Source organism: Astatotilapia calliptera, chromosome 11, assembly GCF_964374335.1.
Source record: "Astatotilapia calliptera chromosome 11, fAstCal68.1, whole genome shotgun sequence".
NCBI lineage: Eukaryota > Metazoa > Chordata > Actinopteri > Cichliformes > Cichlidae > Astatotilapia > Astatotilapia calliptera.
Genome location: NC_137432.1, coordinates 18,671,563 through 18,698,374, shown reverse-complemented (window position 1 = coordinate 18,698,374; position 26,812 = coordinate 18,671,563). Strand labels below are relative to the sequence as shown.

Sequence of the window (26,812 nt, the reverse complement as noted above, 5' to 3'; positions counted from 1 at the left end):
AGGATAGTATTATAAATGAATAAGGAAAATCTATCTTTATGATCTTCTCCTTTGCTTCACATTGTTTAACTGTTTTGGTTCATTTATCTTATTTGTCTTTCTTTTTTTAAAGCCATACATCATGACAGGTGTCACTTCCCTGTTGCTCTTGCTGCCCTCTCTCTGACACAAATCACGCCTGACACTTGTCTCACTCCACTCTCTTCTTCACCTCTCTTGTGCACTGTCTTTTACTTTGGATGGATGACCCCAAATATCTAAGCTCATCTACCTTGACTACCTCTACTCTTTGCAAGTTTGCACTCTTACACCTGCCTCTCGCTCTTTCGAACATGAATTCCATCTTGCTTCTACAAACTTTCATTCCTCTTGTTTGCTGTAACACCCTCCCTTTAGGCAAACATCACATCTGTAGTGCTCCTTCTATGCATAAATTATTACTTCCGCTCACTGACCATCACTTCTCTTCTTAACCCAGCTTAAAATACTATTTGCCATATCTTCCTGGTATAAGCGTTATCCCTCTTTAGTTACTACAGCTCTAACATCACCAGGGTTCTTCAAATCTTCTCCATTGTTCAGGCATCCACTCACTCTGCTTATTTAACATAAAATGCATATAAACATATATGCATAAAAAGAGATATTTAGAAGATGCAGGGGAATACGTTTCTTAGTGTATAAGCTTGATTTCAGAAAGAAAAAAGTAAGGTGTCTCATAATTTTCTTTAAATAAAAATTAATGAAATAAAATAAAATAAATAATGGGCTTCTTCTGTTAGCAATTTAGCATGAGATCGCTTTGCATTAAAGATTTATTTTTTAATAAATCTGTAGATTAAAAATTGCAGCAGCAAGCTGCAAAATATTTATATTTGTAGTAAGAATAATTTAGAGTTGCCTTGGCTTGTCCACTCAGTGGGTAAAGCACATCGATGCATTGTGGGAGATGGAGGCTCATCTCTTCCGGTTCAAACCGGATGTAGATGAGTTCGGAACAGCGATCTTGGACGCCATAAAGGACAGGAGGATTTCCCGAGGTAAAAGTGAATTGTTCTTTTTCTCTTTGAAATATGGAGACCTGTTTTTTATCCCACCTACAGCTGGATTTGCTCATTATACCAAGTTAAGCTACTTATATTTTCACAGTAAATGAGTTGCACGAACCGTCTGCTGTTACCGGTATTTGTGGACGGGGTAAGTGCATCTAGTATAGTATTAAGTCAGCCACAAGAGAGAACGTGTGTTGTTTCTTCCAGCAAAGTATGCCTGAGAAGAGTAGTCATTACTAAACAAAGTATGTTTATTTTAAGTATTGAAAAATTTTATTGAATTGTTTTTATTTTTGTTATTAACCTGTGTACTTTGAAAAAGTGCATACTTGTCACAGCATCACAGGAGAGAGGTAATATCTTGAATTTTAGGGGGTGATTTTAATTTCTTTGTGTTTGTTTTGCTTTGTTTTTTTTTTCTAGCCAAGACCTTGGTTTACTCAACAACAAAGCTTCCAGATAATAACAGATATTAAGCTATGTAGATGGCATTTAAATGTTTGTTCAGTTATAAATATTAATTTATTATTAACTTATTTAGTTGTGGAAGCCAATAGACTGCACGTAAAAGATGGATGTGGAAGCAAATGCCTGTTCTAGCTCCACCCGATGTTGAGTTACAAAAATATTCATATTATTTTGGAGTTGCAGTAAACAGGGGAACTAATGGAAGTCGAAACAGTTTTTCTCTACCTGTCTTTTGAGAACAAATTTAGGACTTTTAATACCAGAGTGTTTGGAAAGTGGATCAGCTGGCAACAAGAGTAACTTTAGTTTTTAGCATTTCCATGACGACTTAATTTTTCTGCCTCACAGATTGCCACTTGACTACCTTAGGGTTCGCGCTCTTCTTGAAATAAAGCATGGAAGTTGGTTAACTAACTTTAATTCCATTAGGGCATAAAACTGCAAGTACAGACTACCAACTTGTGCAAATAAAAAAAAAATGCCACAAATACTTTAAAGGTTGGGCAGCTTTGCTTTACAATAAGTTTGAAAAACTATACACTATATTTTTGACATATTAGAAGCTCTTTAACTGAATAAAAAAGATAGATGTAGCTTCCGGTTCTGAAAAGTGAAGCCAGTGCTAAAGTTCCTTAATCATTCATTGAACCATCTCATCTAATGGCCAACAGGGGGCAAATCACCTGATTTAAAAAAAAGTTAATTTAGTTAATTCTGGTTTCCATTAGTGCCATTAACATTTACCATTTCACATCAGTCTGGTTTCAAAAAACTAAAATGGCTACTGTAAAAATTCTAATCTTGTGGCCTCATCAATGGTTAATATTTCAGTGTCTTATTGATGTATTTTTCTGTCTCTTCTATACAATGTTTTATGTCTTCACACATCATAAATACAAACGAAAAGCCTGCAGCCATGTGAGCAGGTGTGTGAGGCTGAACTTTAGCTCACGGTCACTGATGTGCTGTGAGCTAGCCATCGGTCCATCTTTTATTCACCAACGTATGGTTCATTAGAAAATCTGGTTCAACCATTTGTTTTTGAGCCATTTCAGACAGTGTTTGTAAATCTTAGGAGCATGTTCACACCTGTGGTTTGTTTTCTCTGGTCCAAATCAGTTGATGAGTTGGTAAACTTGTAGCTTTTCCCCATGATTTGGTTTCATGCTAAATGGCTAACAGAAGAAGCCCAATTAAAGAGAACTCTGAGCGAACCAAAGTGCATCACTACAAACCATGTCAGAATGTTTAGTCCACTCATTGTCCACATGTCTCTGGGGCCACAGGTATAAAAGTAAATGCAGGAACAAGGTGCTATATTCTGGACTATTTCAACTGATTTTTGTCTTTTCTGTTCAAAATTCACAGACTGTTATGTCAGCAGACTCGAGCAGCGACGAAGATGTGCACCTGGTATCAAAATGTTGGGAATGTGGGCAGAACATCCACAACTTAAAGAAATTGATTTCACATTATAAAAGCCACAATACCAAAGCCACATGCCACATCTGCAAGGTTAGTTTCCGTCGCCTGACGTCACTCTCTACACACTTGGATAATGCGCATCTGCCACCTGTCTGCAACAAATGCCATCAGTCTTTCAGCAATGTCTGGGAGCTGAACAAGCATGCAGAGAAACACTGTACAGACTCTGAGTTTATCCAAGAAGATTCCTCTTTGATTTGTAAGAGGCAGAGCAGTGACAGCTCTCCTAATGAGAAGACAATGCAGCAAAATGCAGATACTGTTCAACATGACTCACTGCCAGCACTGAGGTCTGAACAGAGAGCTGATATAAAGCCTGAGATGCCTAAAAACAGTGTGGCGTACATACTGGGTGCAGATGATGAAGATCTTAGCACTGAAAGTGATTCCGACATGGCAGAAGATTCAACAAGCTCTGCTTCTGAAGATGAAGTCATGACACACTCTAAACCTAATAAACTGCCTCCAGATCACTCTGAAACAAATGGTCGCTCCAACTCCAGTTTTCCCAATGATTCTGGTCATTTTTCAGACTGTCCAGATTCCCAAACGACATGTGCACCCTTTCCTGCTGCCAATAGTGTAATGTGCACTGTGTGCGGCAGAGGTCCGTTTAAGTCAATTAAGCTCCACTTGCTGCACTGCAGTGGCGTAAGAGTAAAATATCAATGCTTTCTGTGCAAGAAGGCCTTTCTAACTGAGAGTGCTGTTAAGAAACACCACTTGGCTCTGTATGCCTGTGACATCTGTGGCCAAGTTTTCAGTCACAAAAACTTGTACTATAGCCACCAGTGTCCCAAAGGGAGAAAATCGCCTTTGGTGCTTTTCTGCTCTGAGTCAATGCCGAAAGCATGCAACATATGCAAATTCCTTTTTACCTCTGAGAAATATTTAGTAGAGCACGTAACCAAAGTTCACACGTCAGTGGTCAGCACCAAGGCGTGCACTGTTACTACTCCATCACTGTTGGCAAAGGATAACCGAGGAGCCCAGAGCACAAAAATCCAGCTGCAGTCAACCAAGTTCGTGAGCAAGGCCATTAATGGAACACACAGTGATGGCCAAACGTCAGGGACAAATGGTGCCCTAGCTCAGCCAAACCAACCGCCTTCAAGTAACCTTCATTCCCCTTTTCCTGTGCTTTCAAGACCCCGGGACACATACCAAGAGGGTGCGCTCTTTAACCCCCCCTCACAACCAATGCCAACCATCCTAGCCATGTTTGAGAATGACAGCCATCGCTTGGCTTTGATGAAACGCATGAACAGCAGCTGGCGCTCCAAGGCGCCTTACCCTTGCAGGCAGTGCGGCGCTGTCCTGCGGCAGCCCTCGCTCATCATCAGCCACCGGTACCTCCACCGAGGCCACCGGTCGCACAAGTGCCCATGCGGACGAGCTTTTAAACACAGGCTGCACCTCCTGAGACACTGTATTCAGCACGCGGAGGCCATAAGCTACATCTGTGTTAGCTGTGGGGACACTTTCACAGGAGCTAAACTCCTGGCGCAGCACCTGAAGGGCGGGTCTCCAAAAAAACCTCCCTCTGGCTGCACGTGGAAAAGAAAAGTCAAGAGAACATGCAGAATGCCCTTCACATGTGACTGCGGAGAACTGTTTCCCAGGCCTTCAGCATACATATGGCACCAGCTTAAAAACAGGACAAGTAACAAACCGAAGAAGCCTACGGTGTGACAGAAGTACGAATAGATCCGTTTTTATTTCTTCAAGCAACAAATCAAAATAGATATGCCACACATGACACCTGCTTGTCACCAGTCTGTTTAATTCATGTGTCCTCCAGTGACAGAAATAAAGCAAAAACATAAACACACTCATTCTAAATGACTTTGAATTATAAGCATGTTTTAGATGGTTATTAACATGTTTACCATGTGCAAATGTTACATATTTAGTTTCTCATACATTTTTCTGCTGCTACACTAACTACCGGAGTTAAAAAAAAAAAAAATAAAATGGAAAAAAAAAAAAAGGTAGCCAACAAGGAGGCTTTTTTTCCAGCACTGGATTAAGTTTAAACAAAACTCCAGTTAATCCTCCAGAGAGAGAGAGAGAGTTGGTCCAGTTTTGCAGCTGTTCTCACAAAGTGCTTTCTTATTAGTGACATTTGTACAGAGGTTTGATTAAATCTTGTTTTCTGTTTTAATACAGCTGAAAATGTTATGCTCCTTTGAGATGCTGAAGAATCCGAAATTATCAGGAAGAAAGTCGTGTAGTTTTTATTATTATGATTATTGTTGTGTGTTTTAATATTGTCCACTAGATGGAGCAGTTGGATTGCTAAAAGATGAGCTTATAAGGCCACTGAAGTTTCTTTATTTTCAACAGGTGTAAAGTGTTGGATGTTTTTTTTTCTTCCGTCAAACTGTGGCCGACGCAAGTCTGCAAGTTTCAGTTAATAGTCATGGGATCCCTTCGACTTAGAGTTTGCAATAAAACTTTCTTTTCATCAAGTTTAATTTGACATTCACTTCATTCTCTTCACTCACCAAAGTCTATTACCGTTAAACACATTTTCATTCAAGATTTACTTAAACGGCTACAGGAGAGCACAACAGTGATGAATTATTGAGACACTGTGTGTCTCAGATGATGGAAAATGGTTGGATTAACACTGAAATACTGCAAAAATTAAAACATGCAAAATGGCTTATTCCACAGGAATAAGCTAGGAATGTAGAGCATCAATAATATCTTGCAAATAGAAGTTTACAGATCTGATGTTATTGCAGATTAAGGGATCCTCCACAGTCCTTGACTGAGATCAGGTTAGTTCTTGGGCTCTGTCACCAATCCTTTTGCTTGAAAGCCCAGCAGATTTCCTGAAAATGCACTCGGATTTCCCAGCAGTGAATTTAGGTCTTATTTTATCTGTATAATTTAACAGCAGTGAGTCACTGTGCAGTACACTCAGAATGGGGCCAAAAGATGATCTTTAGTGAGTATGCCAGTCCTCCAAGTGGTTCAGCATGTTAAGAGTCTAAAGCAGCTCTGGTTGGAGAGGATTCGTGGATACTTCAGATGAAAACACTACGGACTGTTTTTAACAACTGCGTGCAGTCGTGTCACCTACAAAAAAAACCCCAACAAAATAATTTTGTTATTCTCCAAAGTGAATAAACGTATGATATATGACATCTTACAGTGTGTTTTTTAGCAGATCTGTGCAGGGACACTGGCATCTGTAAGTATTGTTTACCTGATCTCTGGGTTGCGGTGACGTACAACCTGAGACAGCAGATCAGACGTTTGTTGGAAGCAGCGACTCAGCTCGTCCAGCTTCTGCTCCATGGAGAGGATTCGCTGCTCCAGCTCCCGATAGGAGTTATTCCAGTTGGCACTGAGGTCGCACATAATCATCTGCATCTGTTGAAATCCACCACACAACACAAATATTTTGGCTTTGAAAAGAAAACACACTTGGAGTTCAAACTAGAACCAAAAGTCTAACGTTACTGAACTCTGTGCAGATACATTTTAAAAGTATGTTGCAGAGTTTGTGTGGATTACTGACTGATTGACAGTGATTTTGAGGGAATCAGACAAAAACATTTGGATCGCTTTTTGTTTTGTTTGAAGCTGTTTGTTTTTTATGCTGCGGCTCAGCTGCACTCAGTCAGTAAGCAGGAGTAGATTGTTAGACCGTAACTGACTGAAAGGTAACCATAGAACGGCTTATTTAGTGAAACTGGGCACATTTTCATATAATTCCAGCAATTACAGCGCTCCAGAATTACATTTGTGACTCTCACTAGGTGATGTCTTTTTAATGTGTTTTTTCCTCATGGAAACCTTTTCTGTGCCTGTTCACTTCTGACAAATTAAAATCTCATCATCCAGTTTTTTTTGTATGCATTTATCTGCTCTATCTAAGAAACCCCAAACAGCAATATTTAATTTCGGATTCCTCCTCATAGCTGGCAGATGTCACTCCCAGTGTGGTCTTCTGTTACTGTAGCACATCTGCTTCAAGGTTAAACATGCTGTGCTTTCATAGATGCTCTTCTGCATAGCTTGGTTGTAAAAAGTGGTTATTTGAGATTTGAGTTACTGTTGCCAGTCTGCTCAGTCTTTGACATCAACAAGGAGTTAGTGGCCAGGGAACTGCTGGTCACTGGATATTTCCTTTTTTCAGAGCATTCTCTGAAAACCCTAGACATGACTGTGTGGGAAAATCACAGCAGATTTGTGAAATATGCAGACTAACCGGTATGGCATCAACAACCCTGTTTTAAAGTCACTTAAATCACCTTTCTTCCCCATTCTGATGCTTGGTGTGAATTTCAGCCGGTCGCCTGGACCTGACGTACAAGCCTAAATGCACTGAGTAGCTGTCAGGTGATTGGCTGATTAGAGATCTGCATTACAGAGCGACTGAACATGTATACCAAATGTAATGGCCTGTAAGTGTAAATAAATGGAGTTTTACAGTGAATCATATGTGCTGTTATTTACCTTTGGGAGATCCACCATCTCACTGACGTAATCTCTTAGTTTTCTTTGTTTAAGGCGTAAATGCCGAAATCTGTGAAGTTAAAAAAAACCCCAACAACTGTAAATGTGATTTTTGAGACACGTGGAAAAATTCAAACTGTATTTTATTAGACCGTATTTTAAATGCTATCCTGAGGCACAGGAATGTAAACAAAATAAATGCTGTGAAGTGTTGATCGTCCAATATGAGTGACTACACTGAGATAAAACACTTACAGAAAATCTGATTTGAGGAATATTCTGACAATCAAGTATTCAATTACTCAGTATTAAAGGAGTCATGCTGAGTTTGTTGAAATGCTATAAAACATTACTAGAAGGTTTGCGGCGAATATGGAAAAGGTCTAAATTTAGTTCCTTCAATAGATAATCCAGACAATCAGCTAACAAAGACATATGAAAACCAATTTTGCAATCAAGCACCTGGTCTCTACTCTTAGAGTAGAGAGGGGCCTTCTTCTCACACTTTCCACACAGGGTTTATTTATAATAGTTTAGAACAGTTCAAAGCAGGAAGTACGACCCCGTTCACACAGGCTGACATATTCTCACACATGTATTGCTGTTGTCAGGATAATGTACCACATGATCAGCGTTTCAGACATCCTGTCTTGTGTAATCCACTTGTTCTTAGAAGAGAAACTTGTTCAATTACAAGCAGACACAATGTATGGAGGAAAAAAAGTGATTCTTCTTAAAAGTATCTCCCGAAAGGTTTGCACAATAGTTGTCAGTTATTGTCAAAAACTTCAAATAATCATTTAAAAAAGGGGCCTTTTATTTATTTACTTGCCAGGAAGAACAGACACTTGTTCACACGTATCCTGTCCACATAAAAGAGGCAAACAAATCTAATTAGTAATCTAAATTAGCATCTTTAAATTGGTGACTCCGAGCATGTTGACAATTAGTTAATGACCCATAAAATACACATGTAAGGCACACAAACCACCACCCACATACTGTACACCCCTCACACAGACTGAAACACGCACGCAGACACCCCGCCTGAAGGTATTATTTTGCAATACAGTAACTCACACTCTGATGGCTTCCAGAAGGCATCTCTGGTGTTTTCTGTGCTCACCGCGGTTGCCCTTTGTCACGTTTGCACGATGAAGAAGCCAGCATTCTCTTAGCACATTAGCAGCAGCATGGCGGATCTGGGAAAAGAAACATTTGAACTGACTGCTTAAACATACAGAAATGTGGTGACAGCACATATCGATCAACTTTGGATGTTCGACTGATAAAATTCGTGCAGAGCCGCTAACTGTTAACTTTTAAAGATTTTAGTACAGCACACATCGTCCAGGCCAGCTGATGAAATCCAGATAGCCTTTCCTGTTCCACCCTTTTGTACAATGATGCTGTTTTCAGATAGTGGCTGTTATGGTCAGTGAGTCTTATATACAGATATTTATAAAACAGGCCATAACGGCTAAACTAGGAACTTGAGATTTCTAGATTTCGCTTGTATTCTCCTGTTTTGTTTTGTTTTTTCTTTGATTCTATTCATGTCTGTTTACCTTCCTGCTCAAATCACTGTAACTACCCTGTGATGATGTCACTACGACCTTGTTGTGAGGGTTATTAATAGAGGTTGTCAGTGTTTTGCATCCAGATGTCTTCCCTTGTTCCCATCAGTGTAAATCTGGACTGCACCAGTAAGCTCAGGAGGATGCATGCACATGCACACACACAAACCAAAACAACCAAAAGCGAGGCATAAAGATGCACCTTGTGACAGGATGCAGCCACCAGGAGAGAGGAAATGGTTGTATCCTCCAAAGCAGTGCTTCTACTTCAGTCAGACATTGCTACACGGTTTGGGGGGGAGCTGTACTGCTTTATACAAAACACAGCTTTAAACCAAGCCTGCACAATCTGTCAGTCATTACACATTTTTGCGTATTACCAAGACACTGAAAATGATTTCTTGTAACTTCCCTTTTTCCCATCAACAAGCAGACACTTGCAACCACACTCCTCTCCTACTTACTTTCAGACACCCTTAAAAGCAAAACACACGCGTCAGCAGTTTCCTGCCCGCTGCTGCACAGGCCTGAAGTGACACAAGTTTCTTTCCTGACAGAGATAAGATTATTTCCTCTGTTTGACGCCTTGAAAAGGACATCAAGAGCCCGGCAGTTCTCCCTTCTCTTTTCCCACACAATCCTGTAGTAAAGGAATCAAACACCAAAGCGTGCATGCAACATGGAAAGCAGTGACTCATCCATCCTGACATCTCTATCCGTTTTATCCTGTCTCTTGTTTGGCTTACAACACTGCAGCTACCAGTGATGGGAGGGAGGGTAATTGATGGTTACAACATGTTTATTGGATTGTTGCACAAAAATTTTCATGCAAATGCTAAAAAAATTAGAGCCACTATTTATGAGAACTTCAACACAGCTCAGAAAATGTATGTGTTACACTTTTATATTAACATAAATTGTTATCAAGATTATTTTTTGTTGGACAAGAGAGCTGTTGATGTCATTTATATTTAGCTATTAGTAAACAATATTTTCTTTAAACTTTCACAGAATTTTGAACCATAAAAACTCAAATTCTCCTTTTCTTGTGGGTTCCTTTTTATTGCCCAGAATACCAAGTATACAAAGCATACCAAAGTGTATTAGTTTGTTGTATCAATGCTGTGTGGCAATGCAGCACAGACTTCCAGTTGCTCTGTTCTTACAACTGCATTACCACACATTGTCCCATTGACTCTGACAGCAACAAACACGGACATGGTGTTCATTGTGAGGGATTATCTAAATTAAATGGTTCTCAAATCTGCACACTGAATGTGGGTATGAACAGTTACCGATAGCTACTACTAACCTACTTCATGTAGCCCAAAGGATATATGATTTGCAGCGATTCCAGGGGGAAAACAAGCAAAACCACAAATATCAACTTTGAAGTAAAAGAATAATAAGCAGGAAAAGACCCATACATGCAAATGTCACATGACCCACTACAGAATATTTCAAATAGAAGCAATGAAAAAAACAAAAAAAGAAAGAACTTGATAAAAAAAGGCATGCCGGCTGATTACTGTGTGTTTATACAGGTTTGCAGAAAATTGTTGCATGCTCTTACCCTTTTAGAAATCTGGATATCCATCATGAAGAAGTGCACATGTTTCTCTCCTTTGTTCAGCGCCAGCTTCTCTGTAACGATTGCAACCAGCATGGCGGTGCAGGCAACACCCTAAAACCCAAGACACACAGAGCTTTTAGTATTTTTGTTGTCGTCTCAACAGATCGTCAGCGATTGTGTAAGACTGATCCAGAATACTGAGACAAAACTGATGAGCCTGAATTTGCAAGTTAAGCTCAATGACAGCGGCCAGCGTGTCTTTTTACGTGTCCATTACCCTCTAAGGAAAGAACTTCTTCAGAAAACTCAGTGTTGATCCTTGTACTTCCATCTAATAAATCAAAACTAAATTTACACAAAAAGTTCAATGCTTAGACGGGCCTCAGTGGCACTAAAATAGTGTGGGTTTCCTCTGAGAATAGCTTAGCGCTATTCCTGGATAGGGAAATACAGAATGATGGTGAATATTCGAATGGGTCTCAAAGCAAAACACATCCACATCTATAAAAAGATGTATCAGTGGAGACAGAGACAAAACACTGCACTCATATCCATTACGAATAAAGATAAAAGTTAACCAGTTTTTACCTGTTTTCCACTTTTCAGCTTGCATTAGAAAGAGAGGAGAGAGAGAGAGAGAGAAAGACCAAGCATGAGCAATAAAGCTTGAGCCAGAGTTCTGAAAGATATATTTATCCTTCATTCCACCAGCCACAAAATATCTATCATTACATCGTCTGCTAAACCTGGGAGGTACAAACTCTTTCCTTGGATCCATCCTCACACAGGGATGGGATGCAAAAAGTGGTGTCAACTCCTTAAAACAGCTGCAAATTGAGTTATAGCTGGACAGAGGCCAAAGTGCTGAACATTGAAGCTTTCAACCATATTACAGGTGTGAGTATCACCCCAAGTTTCTAGCTCCCAGAGCTGCTGATGGGAGTGGGAAATCTATTTTTTTCCAAACCCTGGGCACAGGTTGGCACACCCTCCTGTTGTAGTGGTGCCAAAGGCAATAAACCACCTAAAATGGATATGGTGGAAAGTTTTGCCTTATAAGGGGGGAACTTAATGAAAACAAGGGAGATGGAGAAAGAGAGAGGGAAAGATTGGGAGGACTGTTTTCCACTCTGTCACAGAGGTGTCTAAACCGGACTTGTGCCCACATCTAGAGCCATGGCCGAGATTCTTATCTGCTTGTACCAGAATTCAAGGCAGCAGCAAAATGTGTTGCCATTTCAAACACGGAGCCACTCCTTGCTTGCCCTCACTTGACCTTTCCCTCCAGCTTTTTTTCAGTCTTCACTTACCAACATTTTTGCATTAACATAAAAAACGAACTTGTTTTAAGAAAAACATCTCACTTTAAGATGTTCATATATGTCCTTTTTTGCTCTTTTACACATGAAAAACCTTAAACCTGGCTGTAATTCTCTGAGACACTATGGCACACTCAGCAGAGCCATCACACTTCACATAGATCTTTGTGCAACTGCACAGGGTACACTGCATGCTGACAGCTTCCCTCCCTCAGTCTTTTCATGTGAGCGCCTGGTAATATCAAGGTCTTGCAGAAGTACACTGCGTCAACTTACAGCTGCAATCGAAATCACACACACACACACACAAGGGAAGGAAGGCATTCAAGCAAGAAGAATTTAATGTATCAAAGATAACTAGTGGAACAGTGCAGAATAGGCTGGATTGCAAACAGCGGAGAAGTGAACTGAACCAAACTGAACTGACCTGAAAATGAAATAGGAAAAATGAAATAGGAAAATGGATGAATAGTTGTTGCAGTGGAACAGAAGGGAATGAAACAAACACGTGGAACAGAACATTAAGGGTGAGAAGGTAGAATGAAGTAGAACAAATGACGCTAAAATACACGGAGAAGGGATTCGATAAAACATAATAAACCCTAGCAGACGATAAAAGATGCTAATAGATCACAGTACAGGAATGAAATCAATTGCGCAAAAGGAAGTCCTCCAGTGAAATCAACATGGATAGCATGTTGATTTCATGCTATCCATGAAATCAACATGTAATACAGTGTGACAGAACAGAGAAGAAATGAAACAAAATGGAAGATAACAGAAAATTCAACCTATTTAGAGACAACATAGTGTGACAAAGTGAAAACAGTGACAGAAGCTCTTGGTTTTGTGTGTTATTGTCTGTTTTTGCACTCAAAAGTGTGTCGGGTGGTTTCAGTGGTAACAAAGACAAGCAAAGCAAAGATTAAAAAAACTCCACTCCCTGTGCCTCCCTATTGAATTGAGGGTTTTTGTCTCACAGCTACTGTAAGGAGATAACAGTTTGTACAGTGAGACAGTTTTTATCATTTTGTCTCCATACATCACCACAAAGTTCTTTGATTCAAACAGTCAAGATGCGACTGAAGTACAAACTTTTAGGAGTATAACAAAAGTATTCAATTAAGGAATTTAAGAATTACAATATACACATTCCCTAATTTTCAGAGGCTCAAAAATAATTGGAAAATTGAATGCCAAGTAGTTTCAGATGAATTAGGTCTTTTTCCTTTTTATTCCATGACAAAATAAGCAGATAACAGATTTGAAATTGATTCAAATTGTTGAATTTGCATTTGCTGAATGCTTCCTGTAAACAGCAAACAGGAGGCCATCATTGGGCTGAAAAAACATATTAAAGTAATCAGGGAGATAATGAAAGCTGTGAACATCCTGCTACAGTCTTAAAAAGAAGGCACGACCTGGTCATCTCAGTAACAAAGCAAATGCCCTGAAAGACCACTAACAACTAAAGTGCATGATTACAGAATTATTACCATCGATAAGAAAATCCTCTTCACAACATCTAGAGCAGTCCTCAGGAGGCAGACACTGACAAAGTCTAATATCAAGACTCACTGAATGGAATTACAGAGGATTTACAACAAGGTGCAAACCACTGGTTAGACTCAAGAACAATAAAGCCAGATTAAACTTTGCCAGATTAAACATCTAAATGAGACTGCACACTTCACAAACACCAAACTTTGAACGCGACTGGGTGCTAGAATTTAGGCAGTCTAACTTCATCAAGTTCATCAAGTTGTATATAAATGATTGTGATTCCTCATGGAATACCTTTGTTAAACCTCTGGAATTAAAGCTGAAAATCTTCATGTTTGTCTTTGTTCTAATACTTCTGGGCCTTACTGTACACAGCAGGACTTGTTGATGTCTCTTAATATGTTTGTTATCAATTGTTATTTTTTTTTAAGTTTAAGGTATTCTATATGTAATTTAAACTGTTTTCTCTTTGTTTTATATTTGTAGCACTTTGGCCAACATTGTTGGATGTAAAGTGCATTAAAAATAAAGATGCTATGCTAAAGATGCTACACTTTTCCCTTTTTCATACACTGTCTGATACAAGGCCAAAACAATCATTTGATGAAGAACAAGCATTGTGTGTTTTATTTTATTCAGTATGCCCTTAGTTTTTATGTGAATCTAAAATCATTTTCAGTACTACATTTTCTCAAATCAGCTTAGTTACCATGACTCCAGTGAAGAGACACACTGCCTTGCCACAGTTGGTTTTGGGTGCCACATCCCCATAGCCAACTGTGAGGAAGGTGATGGCTATGAGCCACAGCGCTGTATCCATATGGCCTGTTGATTCTTTGGTCTGCCTGCAGGGGAAACAACGTAGCACTGAGACTGAAGTGTAATGAAACATATTATAAAGAGGTATTAGTTGAGTTAAAAAATAAACATTACCACAATTAACCCCACCCCCCAGTTGTGAAACTGTATGAGATAGAAAACATTTTTTTTTTGTATGTATGGTTGTTTCTTTGTTTGTTTTCTAATATCAGTTGTTGAATAGGATTAGTTCTCTAATCCTATTCAACAACTGCTCTGGAGTATAAGTATAAGTAGCAGCTGATAATTCTGACTAATATCAGTCTAATCCAGAAACCTGTTTATAGATACAGTTACAGGCTAAATCCCTTCTTATATTTAACTATTTCAGTGAATCACCAAATACAATTAAGAGCTGAAGTGATGCAATGGATAAGTTTATTTGTGACACTCTCCCTGACTCTCTGAGGTTCTTCATTTTGTTTCTTAACATCTCAAACACAGTCTGTTTGATGAAGGTGTGGCGTACTAATCAAACCGCCTTATCAGTGCAGATTTTTTTACAGCACTCAGGAGTTCGGGAAGTCGAAACCAGTATAAACTTGTAAAACATCAAAAGTACAAGCCCAATATAAACTTTGCTGAAGCCTCACAGCTAGATAACATATCATTTTATCCGTCTGGCTCACGGATCTAGTAATCAGCTAGCATAATGGTTGCGTGTTGACAGATTTGGTGAAATTATCTGCTATCAGTAATAAGCTCTTTTATTACTTCTGACAAATCAAAATGTCAAAATATACACGAATGCGAGAAAGAAGTGGAAAACTGAAGGCAAACCTCCCATTAAGGTTCAAACGAACAAATGACCTCACGCTGTTTAAACAGCCAGGCAGATTGCAGAGGATCAGGCTGACATTTAGCTGGCAGACGTCAAAAAGAATTTTGTTAGGGGAGAATTATGAAATCACTTATTGGAAATCCATCTTGAACCAGAAAGTCAAACTGACTATCAAACCCTGAAGAGGAATGTTAAACTACTGGAGAGCATTTTGGTGTTTCTGTGTATAATAGTCAGTTGACACCTGGGTGAAGATGGAAGAGAGATTAAGAAAAAGAGCTAATTAATTTTTTTTTTTTTTTTATGAGAAAACTTTCATTTTGTCATTGAAAATCTTTGGTTCGTTATTGTAATGCCTGCATTCGTGCAAATGAAAAATCAGTTTAATGCGATTATGAATCAGTTTGATTACACAAAGTCTCAGTTGTGCTTCATACCTCTCACACAGTGTAAGCATCCAGGACACAGTGAGCCAGAAGAACAGGATGAAGACTAGCAGCATGCGTGCTGGGTGTTTGTTCATCAGTACCTTGAGAACAAAGCGAAAGGTGAAGTTGATATTGTTGAGTGAGCCTATGCTCCTGTAGGAGGCACTCAGCAGCACTTTGCTGTGCAGCAAGATGGCTCTGTGCACCAAGTACAAGCGGAGGAACATCAGCACTGATAACAGCAGCTCCATGTCCATCAGGGTCTCGCCGTGGTGGCTGGAAACACACAGTGGAGATGGAGTGGGAACGGTGGAAGAGGAGTTCACATGGAGGCCCACCCCCCAGTATGATCCAACAGGATGGATAACACAAACTAACAGCTCCAGGGTGATGACAATAATCCTGTGGCTGGTCATGGCGATACGCCAGTCCACCTGGTTGTGGTCAATGATGAACAGCTGAGAGATGAGGAAGGACAGTAAAGAGTAAAAATAGAAAGGAATTTGATCAAAGTGCAGTTGGAGATGGAAGAAAATAACATTACAGTTGCATCTTCTTCTCATACAGTGGATATGCAATTAATGTAATGATGGTATGTAAATATGGTGTCAATAAAATCTGTGATGTTTTTTCTCCAAAGCTTCTGTCATTAGCTTCATCTTCCATTTTTATTTCACTTACTATATGTTTATTCATCACTTTGCATTTACTCATTAGTTAGCATTAGTTACTGTTCATCTCTGGCTGTCTTCCATAGTCTGTTTTTTTTTCTTCTTTTCTCTTCTGCCTGGTTCTGCCGGTGGTTTCTTCCTGTTTTAAAGGGAGTTTTTCCTTCCCACTGTCGCCAAGTGCTTGCTCACAAGTGGTCGCCCAATTGTTGTGGTTTCTGTGTATTATGAAAGTGCCTTTATCTTAGAATATAAAGCACTTGAGGGTGACTGCTGTTATAATTTGGTGCTATATGAATAAAACTAAACTGAATTGAATTTGCCTACAATATTTGCTAATGACATTAGCAGGGTGCTTTCATTTTGCTGATGTGTTTTTTAACTATATGACTTCCATTTCTATCAATTGCCTCAGCAAAGTTATGATGGGGAATAAAAAGTTGTTAGAAAGAACAAAATACTTTGGGATACGCATAGTATAATCTCATTATGTGGATTACTACGACATGCATACTTTGCATTATAAGCGGGAAAGATTGCAAGTATACGATAGTTGGGCTGTGCTAAAAGGGAAATGATAAGAAAATTATTTTTGGCCCGCTAAAGATTTGAACCAGAAATATTTGACAGAAGCCTGTGAGATAAACTATGAATGTGTATTGAAATTGTGACTCAGATATTTCCACTTCTTCAATCTGCAGCTTTATTTTGTTTAAGAAAGTGAAGCAGGGACATTCTTAGAACTTCCTCTTTCATCATTTTGTTAATTATTACTTTGTCTTTAATCCACCAACTAAGACACTTTGAGACGGTCTGAATGATTTAGCCTGCCACTTCTGACACCAGTTACATCATGCATCACTGCACACTGTCTCTATATCAGTCCCCACCCTAAGCCTGTCCTTCCTTATCTCCTCTACACACTTGGACAGTACCCCTCTTGTATCAGATACACGCGACTTATGACCAAACTAAACACTCTGTAGGTAAGAATACAAACCCAGCAGGCAAAAATGAAAGAAACTGTTACAAAACAGACACACAGTTCTTTCTGTACTTGTTGTTGTTACTACTCTTAAACATGCATGCTGTGACTGTGCAAGAGGGGAAATGAAAGAATGTTTACTCTGTTTAATTTCAACCAAATCCCTTCATGTATATTAAATTCCCACACAAATCGGCAGCAAGCCACGTAGACTGGAAAAACATTACAGCTGCAATATTGCGCATGCCTGTGTGGGCTGAGATTTTTATTTGGGGTTTTCCTGCATGCAGCAAATATCACAGACAATCAGTGTTGAGGCTACCAGACATGGCCTGAGAGGGGCTTTTTAAAAAGCTGCCTTTAAGTATCTCTAAAAAAATTGAATTTTAACCAAACTAATGCTGAGTTACATTGAATTACAATAAGTAATAGTTCAATAAGCGATGCCAAAAAACATAAAAAGCATACTCACCTGGATGTCCTTATAATGGAAAGCTATAATGAGGATCAGAAGACACCCAGTTGACAGGCTGATGGAGCAGTTGATGATCAATGCAATGTTTGAGCCCTGAGAAGAAAACAGATAGAGTTAGAGAAAACAGAACCGTGAGTGATGAAAACACAGCTGTTCTTCTGCAATGTCTAAAATTTCACTGCTTTTCATGTTTTCATATATCAAGGTTTGATATAGTCCAAGAACTGGATAGCTGCTAGTCCCTTCTGTAGCACTGAGCGAAAACACTTACATGCAAATCAAGTACTTGACTTCTACGTCAAAGGCCATTTATGCAATCTATACGAGTCCTGCTGCAATGTCAAGAGGACATAATGCACTTTCTATTGATGCTATATTTGTGTCTGTTTGGCAAACAGAGCAAATGGATTTTCTTTTCAAAATAACAGGAATTGCAGCTTCTACATTTTATGACCACAAGGGAGATTAAGTGATCATTTTTTGCAGATATTGTGATTCTACTCCCATAAACGAAATCATTTCATCAATTAGTCTTAACTTTGATTTAGTAGAATTTCAGAAATGCCCAGTGATATTATCTCTTCTGAAACAAAGCATTTTATTTAGTTTCCTTTGAAGTGGACAGCAGGACTTACTACCTCATATTTTCAGCCTATTTCAGGAAGAAGAGGGCAGGGAGAGACAGAAAAGATTAAACTCAGAATTGTGGAAGGAGAGTCAGATTAGAGCTATCAGGAGATGAGGTGGAGGAAGGCCAGATAGCGGCGCAGGAAGGTGAACGCTCAAATTAGGACATACTCTATCAGCTTCTGAGGAGCCTGAGCAGGCAATATGACGGCACCCACTGTCCATAATAAGAAGTCTTTTTTAAAGTAAGTACACACACACACACACGTCTCCAAAAGTTGATTCTGTTCATCTGTTCAACAGAATCAACTTTTGGAGATTTACTTACCTGGATGATTGAGAATGCATCAAGACATATGAATATACGCTCTCTCAGACACACACACACCAAATATATCTTTGATTTCTTCTTTTACCCCATTGATTTATATCATTAATAACATATATCTCAGCTGAACTATGGACACACACACACATACACTTACACTGATAGGCACTCACTCATCCCCCCTCCCTTTCCAACGCCTTCGATGCTTGTTTCCTGCGAGGGAACACGGCGGGTCTGTGTGCCGCGCTGGAATGGTAGCGCTGTGCAGGGCGGCTGCTGTGTTCGCTTCGGATTACTCCTCACCCCCTACCCACCCCTGTGGCTTGTCATGTCTTCACAATGTTGTGCTGTGGACATTTATGTGCTTTGTTGTGCAGAGGAGTTTTTTTGTTTCCTGTTCTCATGTTGTCCTACCATGGAAGCATAGCATGAGTAGGGGTCTCTTTTTTTCCTCTTGTACTTTCCCCATTGTAGTGTACATTTCAATGTTTTTTCTCTGATTCTGCCAATCTCCGACCTGTATCCCCATGTAATGTTTGTGCTATATGTGTAAGGTCGGGGGGGGGGGGCATTTCACTGCAGGGCAACCTGCATGTGACGAATAAAGCTTTGATTGATTGATATGCAATGTTAGTGCATTAAACTCTCCTGTCTTTATCAATTATATTTAAATGACTTGGAAATCAGGTCAGTTTTTTTTCAAAAAGCATGAAAACCCACAACAAACAATCTGATTATGCCAAAGTGTAAATAGGAAACCAGCTTTTTGAAAAACATGTCACAGCACACAAACCAGTGTGCCAGGGGTGCCATGTCCAGGCCAGGTTGAGTATTAAGTGTGCAGAATGAAGTTTAATTTAAAAAAAAAAAAACCTAGAGAATGAGAACCCAATAAGTGGATTCTTTTCATGTGGACAGCGTTTTCAGTGGGAGAAATGTTTCTTCACTCATCCAAGTGACTTCTTAAGTCTAGAGTATGAGAAATTATTTGCTGAAATTATGTTTTAGTGTTCCTTCATCCACCTGTTTTATAAAAAAAAACAACATTTTACTAGAAATCCACCTAAAATAAAAACAATATCCTGAAATTACATCAAACCAGACCATAAAGGGATGAAAGATGAAAAATAAATAACTAATAATTTTTAAAAGTTGCTGTAATATGTTTCTTTTAACCACAATATTTTAATTATCTAATATATATATATATATATATATATATATAAATATATATCAGAACATTCTTTTCTTCTTGGTCTAAATATGCACAAAAAAAAGAAAAAAAGAAAAGACACAATAAGAGCTCTCAACGGACAGAAACTTGCTACATATGGTTACTGTTAGCCAGTATGGGTTCCAGACTGTTAACATGCTCCTCAGGTAGAGTCAAATTCTTCCATTTGCAGTAAAAAAGTTTGTCCTTGGTGCAGTCTGTATATGACATTTTTCTTTTGATTTCAAAACGGGGATTGGCTTTGTTTCATCTAAGGAAAATTCATTTATTCTGAGGCATTGTGAAGAGAACGCACGTCTTTGTCTTGGTCTGCTGTGTGACACTGTAAATTTTATCCTTTCATCTTTCTAAACTAAAGAATCCACTGAAAAAAAATCTGAAAAAAAATCTATCAATATATTGTCTTAAATGCTTGCAGAGCTCAGGTTTGCAATGGAGCCTGGGACCTATTGCAGCTCTCACAGGACACCAGAAGGACATGTCATAAGTCCATCACAGTGGAAAAAATACATAAATAATAATAAAACACAACCCCCATTCCAAGATTGGCCCTGTAAAACGTAACTACAAACCGAATGTAATGATTTGTAAATCTCATAAACTGATATTTTATTAACAATAGATGCTCTGTCCCCTAAGCACAGATATTTCTCCAGATTCTCACATTCTTTTGATGACTGTACATGCTGTACATGATGAGATATTCAACATCCTTAGAATTTTATGTTGAGGAACGTTATTCTGAAATGTTCAAAACATTGTAGCCACTCTTTTTTGATTTGTAGACAACTGCCCATATTTACTGAAAAACTGTGCCTCTCTAAGATTAGACTTGTTTTATGTCCAGTCATGTTACTGACTTGTTAGTGGTTAACCTAATTAGCTGCAAAATGCTCCTCCAGCTGTTTTTGTTGCCTGCATCCCAACTTTTCTGAGATGTGCCATCAAATTCAAAACGAGGTAACATTTTTCATGAAAAAAAAAGTTTCATAGTCTTTGTATTCTGATTTTATTTACATATTGCACAACATTCCAGCCTTTTTGGAATTAGGATTGTATTCACAAAGTATAATAAAAAAAAAAGGTTTCATGCCAGTGGAGGGATCGATCAATTGCTTTGTTTGGAAAAAAGTGCCAAATTGTTCAATGATCAAAAACAAACATAAAAAATAAAATTCCCCACTATTCTTGGGAAAGAGTAGGAATAACCATTTTGCTGTTGTATACAATGGCTGTCAGTCAAACACCTGCCTTCCAGAAACTGCCCAGATGGGAGTATTTCACTCACCAGGTTAAAAAATAATACTAGACCTAAGATATTCAACTTTATAAAACACGAAATGCTATCCACAACTACAAAATAGTAAAAACAAATCAAAAAGCTACTAGCCAAACTGCATGTATTTTATTACTGCCCAATAATGGCTGCACTTCTGTTACTTTGCATGGTCACCAATCAGTCTCTACAATCTGATGTTTTCTCAAATGTACATTAGCCCCCTTTTTGTTTATGATGAATGTATTGTTGGAATTTCTCTTTCCATAATATATTATATTGAACAATTTTTGTCTTTCTGTTACCTAACAGTACAATTGCAGGCTACTTTTTGACTCTTTCCAAAATGAGCTTCACATAATTTACAGTAATTAGTCCTAATGAAAAAGGAGTTACTGATTCTACAGTGAACTCCAAAAAATACATACAAAACCACTTAATTAAAGTAATGTGTGCTTGTAATTAAATACTTTCCATTCCACGGAACAAGCAGTTACAGGCTCAGATACTCACACCATAATGCTTTGCTCCATCGTAAAATTGAGACGGTGTCACGTGATGAATCAAAAACCAAATCACCTTGGTCTCAGCAGTTTTAAAAGGCCCTATATTTGTCTATAATGCTGAGCCATACATGTCAGTGCAGGTGATGTATTAGTGGAAGCTTTTTTGCTTTTTCACAAGAAGCATAGTTCAGTGTGGTTTTACTGACAAAAAGATAATTACAAACTTTCAAACTTGAGGCGAGTTGAGTGTGTAGGTGGTATGGTGTGACGTCCATTGGCAAGGTACATTGTTTTCCACAGTCTCTCCCGTAGCATCCACATCACGTCTGTGATTCATCCAGCACTAATTAGAAGACCCCGCAAAAGCTCAACATTTCACCACACACCATAACACAGAGCTCAACAGCATGTTTCGTGCCGAGTTTCTAAAATTATTTCTGTAACATTTTCCTGTTTAACCTACTTTGGGTTAACAGACTTGGACAGATGGTCTTGGACAAATGAGGATCCAGTGTCACCAGAACAGGCCACCCAAGGTATGGCAAAACAATATAAAAAAACAAAACAAAACACTATATCTAGCGCAATAGTCAGCGGTCTGGGTTGAGTTTTGTAATAAATAAATACTTTCCAAAGTAATAATACATGCATCTGACTTTAGTTTTCGAGTTTGGTTTGTTAGCCACTGTGGTTTCATTAACGTTCATGTACATTCTCTGCAATAAATTTAAGTGTGGGTTTACAAAGAATATCAGACAAGATCAAAAGTAGTGTAGTGGAAAAGGTAAAAAAAAATAAAAAAATCTTGCATTCTTAACGTCAGAGAGATGCTGCTTTGTTTTGACTGCCTCTTCATCTCATTTTGTTTTTTACATTCCTGCTGTCTGGTTGGTGATATACATTGAAATCTCTCTGTTGTGCCATATGCCCATATGAGTTCAGAATATACTATTTAGAAACAGAAAATTATAAAGTGAATGTTTACTGGGTAAGTCTTAAATCAAGAGTAGGCGAAAAAATTAAAGCATTTGCTAACAAATGTTTAAAGAAATAATAGTAATTACCTCAAAACTTTCAACCAAATGAAAGGGAAGCATCCATTTATCTTCTTCAACTTGTCCAGTTCAGGGTTGCAGACAATCACTCATGCTCACATTTATACCTATAGTTAATTTAAAGCCACCCCATGCCCACCCTGTATCTGAAGCAAGGACCTTGTTGCCATAATGCAACAGTACTAACCTCCAAACTACCATCCCAATAAAGGGAAGCAGCAAACAAAATAAAATCCATCCTAATCAAGCTGCCTCCTTTGTTTGATGTCTACATTATACCTACCAAGCCTGAAGCTCACCACCAGCTCATCCTGTTGATATACGCATGCTGTGTACTCATATTTTCAAAGAATGCCAGTGACTTCCCAAGTTTCTTAGTGCAAAGGGCATAATCATGCAAACCTATGTTCGCTATCAGCAGCTACTTTGCAGGCAATGTAGATTCATAAAAGTGAAACAGGAAAAGCAACCACCGAAACATTAAACTCATCATTTTTAAGAACAGGATGTGTAGTACTTGCAGCACACCCACACATCTGGCTTGCACAGCCTACATTTACATAAGTCAAATTCAAAAAGAGAAAGATTTACATCATTTTTGACCCATATCAAGCAAAAGCAAAGCTCACACAGAAGTCATTTCCACTATGGGGATTGGCACACGGATACCAAATGTGGCTGCCCTGCGTGTGTGAAAAAAAAATGTTCTCCCCATTTTGTTTGACCTTTGATCAGATGATCCATTTCTGCTGATTATTTTGCTGTGATGAGTTTAAAAAACAAACGTCTGTGTAGTCAGTGGATGAAATATAGCCACGTTAAAGTTGTGATAATGATATTGACATTCATTATCAGGACTTTCACCTGCTTGGCACATGGAATGCTTTTGACTAAGTTTAAATATAATCTGCAAAGTAATGATTAGTGAGAGGTGCTGTTTGATACAACAATAGGATGCTATAAAAATGTATGGGCTGTCTACCAAATGATGTTTTCTGTATGAGACAAAAATCTCCCATTTATGTTCAGGCGGACCAATCTGTCACAAACTTTCTTTTTGACCTGTAGTCTCAGAATCACTCAAATGCCTGCAATAATGATCGAATGCTCACATTTTCAGTCTCGGTGCATGTAAATTGTTTCAAACTGTAAAAGCCAGTTAATTAAAAAAGCAGCAGAAAAGATGACACAAGGTCACATTCAAGTCAAAGTGCATCCCCCTGGCAACTAGAACAACCTTAGTCAAGACAGAGAGACCATTAGCCTAGCCATGCAAACGCTCTAATTATACACTAAATGATGTGGAAAGATCGCCTGAAGTACTGTTAACAATCATGCTGCAGGGGAAGAGGTGAAATGTGGAAAAAGGTTCCATAAATAGCTTTGTTTTTGTGCATAACCACGAAAAAGGTTTGCTTGAATACAACTTTGTAGACGATTGCTAACTTTGATAGAGCCACTCCAAATATATGCTGCAGCATACATAAAAATGACATAAAAACAAATAATATTATATGGTGCACTTCCAGGGAAAGATATAGATGCTATGTTTGATTAACGCTGCTGTTATGTGATAACCCCCCCCCCCAAAAGAGTCCATGGTGCAGCTCACATTCATGACTTTGGCACTGCATGAAGTTACAAAAAGTAGTATGAATCCTGGCATGAGTTATATAAGCTATGGTTAAATCAGAACTGAAGCCTCTCCAAAATAATATGCTTTTACTGTGGGCAGAGAACACTTTTCCAGTGCATCAGCATTTCCATCATACCAAAGCCGATGCCTGCTGTTAGGAGCAGTTGAACAGCACCTGTTCTTGGTTCATGTTTGTAAACTGAAATTCTGAACTCATATTTATGCCAGTACATTTAGTTTCACCATCATAATTTCTCCAGGTCAACCTCATTGAATGTAACAGACAGAGCGGTGTACCTGGTGTGCATTAGAAATGTGAGACTCTCTGACAGCATGATCAATCCCTGACTTCACAGCATGGATGTGGTCTGATGTTCTGCAGCACGTGTCGTAACTTTTTTCCACATGTGGAACTGGCATGTGCTGTGAGAGGGGGGGGGGGGTCAATCATTCGCTGATTGTGTAGACTGGCATTGTTATCCACTGAGATCTGCATCTTAATATCATGAGTCTGTGCTACCAAATAGACTGTCTGGAAATGAACTAACTAATTAACGGGTCACGGACGGTCAAACACCAGGTGCAGATTATGCTGCTGGAGCTGCAAGCGGTTAGTGTTGTTTGTTAACCAAGAATTTAGTCATGAGAAGCTGTGTCCTGAAATGTGCTTCTAAGAAAAATCAAATCTAGGTGTGTATTATTAAAAGGTTGACATTGATTTGAGGTGCTGCTTGCCAGCAGTGGAACAAGTCTTTACAGGCTTTAGTTCCTCTGAATTAAGGTAGAAGCAGTAGTGTTCATTTGTTCATTTAGCATTTGAGCATGAGTCCAAGGGCAAACAATAAAAAAGTAAGCTCCTGAAAATAGAAAGTGAGCTTAATGTTGCTGTCAGAGCTTTGTCTGCTCTTTCCAGAGAAGGGCTGAACAAACGGACTAACTTTGCAGATGCAAAGTTGCTATCATTAAAGATGCTATCATTTAAACGCTTTACAACATGCGCAAAAGAGCAATGTGTCACATCACTTCTAGCGTGGGCTTTAAGAACTTTTAAGAAAAATATTCACATGAATCCACATAATAAGAGGCGGCAGCTGACACAGAAGGTAGCGAACTATACAAGATAAAGTTTTATGGTTAAACATTTAATTTAATTTCAAATGTAAGCTGTGCATTTCGGTGTGGAGATAATGTCTGAAAGACACTGACGTGTTTCGTGTCTTAAACCTACCGGAGTGTAAACATAGGGACATATTTCTGCGTGGATTATCATGAGCAGTATCCCAAAGAGAGCGGTGCCCAGAGTCCACGCGCACAGACGCTTTTTATCCTCCAGTAATAATTTTCTGTCTCGGAGTCTGTAAAGGTCGTCTCCCTCCATGTGAGTTGTCCGTTTCCCGGGGAGTGTCAGTGGCACCGACACGTCTGCGGAGTCCCCACGGTTTCGGCTGATCAGGCCATCGCAGCTCACGCAGTCGACTTTGGAGTCGCCGTGCAGGCTGCGGTTTGTCATCTCCATCTCCGGAGCGCACACGAGACGCCCGCCTGCTCCCCTCTCCTTGTCGCCTTGCGCTTTCCCGCCCTATGCTTTGCCTGTTGCTCTCCTCCAGAGCTGGGTAAGGCATAGTCCGATGGCACAGTCGCGTAGCAGGCCCTTCTCACTTGCGTTCCTCATCCACGATGCGGGTTTACCAAAACTCTCGGGTCTTCTCCACAATCACCGCTCCAGCCCAACCGGCGCGGAGCGGTTACGCGCACTGCTCGCGCGCACCGCCGTCACACTGTCCACACTGCAGCGGACTTTGCGCTCTTATTTGCATGTCTTATTATTTAAGAGTGTGCGCTGGTCTGATAAGCGCTTTCTTTGTGCGCGGGTGGATGCGCTCGTCACGTGCGTGGCGCACTCTCTTAGCAGTGAAGCACAGGAAGGTTGCAGGTGCAGTGAAATGACATAAACTTTTGTACATTTCTTTATTTGATGATGTGTAAGAAAAAAAATCCAATCATTGTTATTTTAATTGGGAGAAAACGCCAAACGGCAAATGTATGGAAATTCAGTTATGTAACCCCCGTGCTTTTATTTTAATCTTTCAAGTTGATTCTGACGCAATGAAACCTGGACTGCGCAAGTTTCACAATAGCTACAGAGCCGTGGCGGGGATGAGTTGCACTAGGTTATATTCAATGCAGTAGTCAGGGTTCACTAACATCGTTTGCTGTCACTATTCCATTTCTACCTGAAAATGTTTTTCTTGTCATTTTGAAAACATTCATGTAACTGTGCCCTCTGATTTCGATGTCTCCATATTTATTAAATTGCACAGGTAAGTCCCCAAATAGACTACACAAAAAGTGAGAAAAAAAAAGCCTTTCTCCTAAACCCTTTCAACTGAGGCACAGCGTCATGACCTTGGGCAACGTGACGCATCCAACGCACTGGAGTACTTCCGCTAACCAGATCCTGCTGTTCCGCTGACGGCAGTGAGAGTTCTGCCCGAGGATACACTT

The 26,812-nt window shown here is 39.3% G+C and overlaps 2 protein-coding genes across 5 annotated transcripts; one reads left to right on the top strand and one right to left on the bottom strand.

Moving 5' to 3' along the window:
- The first annotated feature begins 1,046 nt into the window (after nt 1-1,046).
- Nucleotides 1,047-5,482, top strand: LOC113031846 (uncharacterized). The gene is made up of 2 exons (XM_026184304.2): nt 1,047-1,197; nt 2,889-5,482. Exons 1-2 carry the CDS (start codon nt 1,153-1,155, stop codon nt 4,695-4,697), a joined length of 1,854 nt encoding a protein of 617 aa, XP_026040089.1. The 5' UTR covers nt 1,047-1,152; the 3' UTR covers nt 4,698-5,482.
- On the bottom strand, nt 4,772-26,196 carry kcnn4 (potassium intermediate/small conductance calcium-activated channel, subfamily N, member 4). Of its 4 annotated transcripts, XM_026184308.2 has the most exons (10): nt 25,536-26,184; nt 17,643-17,738; nt 15,527-15,975; nt 14,160-14,295; nt 11,217-11,234; nt 10,629-10,739; nt 8,559-8,680; nt 7,479-7,548; nt 6,223-6,389; nt 4,772-6,092 (listed from the first exon to the last, which is right to left on the bottom strand). In XM_026184308.2, the coding sequence occupies exons 1-10, from the start codon at nt 25,821-25,823 to the stop codon at nt 6,089-6,091; spliced, it is 1,461 nt and encodes a 486-aa protein (XP_026040093.1). In that variant the 5' UTR covers nt 25,824-26,184; the 3' UTR covers nt 4,772-6,088. The 4 variants fall into 4 exon arrangements, with proteins under 4 accessions (XP_026040093.1, XP_026040095.1, XP_026040094.1 ...); XM_026184310.2 differs by lacking the exon at nt 11,217-11,234 and having other exon boundaries at nt 25,536-26,180; XM_026184309.2 differs by lacking the exon at nt 4,772-6,092 and having other exon boundaries at nt 6,219-6,389; nt 25,536-26,196.
- Between the last annotated feature and the right edge of the window lie 616 nt (nt 26,197-26,812).

Coding starts and splice junctions, on each gene's coding strand:
- LOC113031846 (XM_026184304.2), top strand. CDS start 1,153: ATGAGTTGCACGAACCGTCTGCTGTTACCGGTATTTGTGGACGGG. Junction 1,198..2,888: donor TACCGGTATTTGTGGACGGG/GTAAGTGCATCT, acceptor CAAAATTCACAG/ACTGTTATGTCAGCAGACTC.
- kcnn4 (XM_026184309.2), bottom strand. CDS start 25,823: ATGGAGATGACAAACCGCAGCCTGCACGGCGACTCCAAAGTCGACTGC. Junction 14,296..15,526: donor ATGCTTACACTGTGTGAGAG/GTATGAAGCACA, acceptor TTTCCCCTGCAG/GCAGACCAAAGAATCAACAG. Junction 7,549..8,558: donor CTTCTGGAAGCCATCAGAGT/GTGAGTTACTGT, acceptor TTAACTTCACAG/ATTTCGGCATTTACGCCTTA.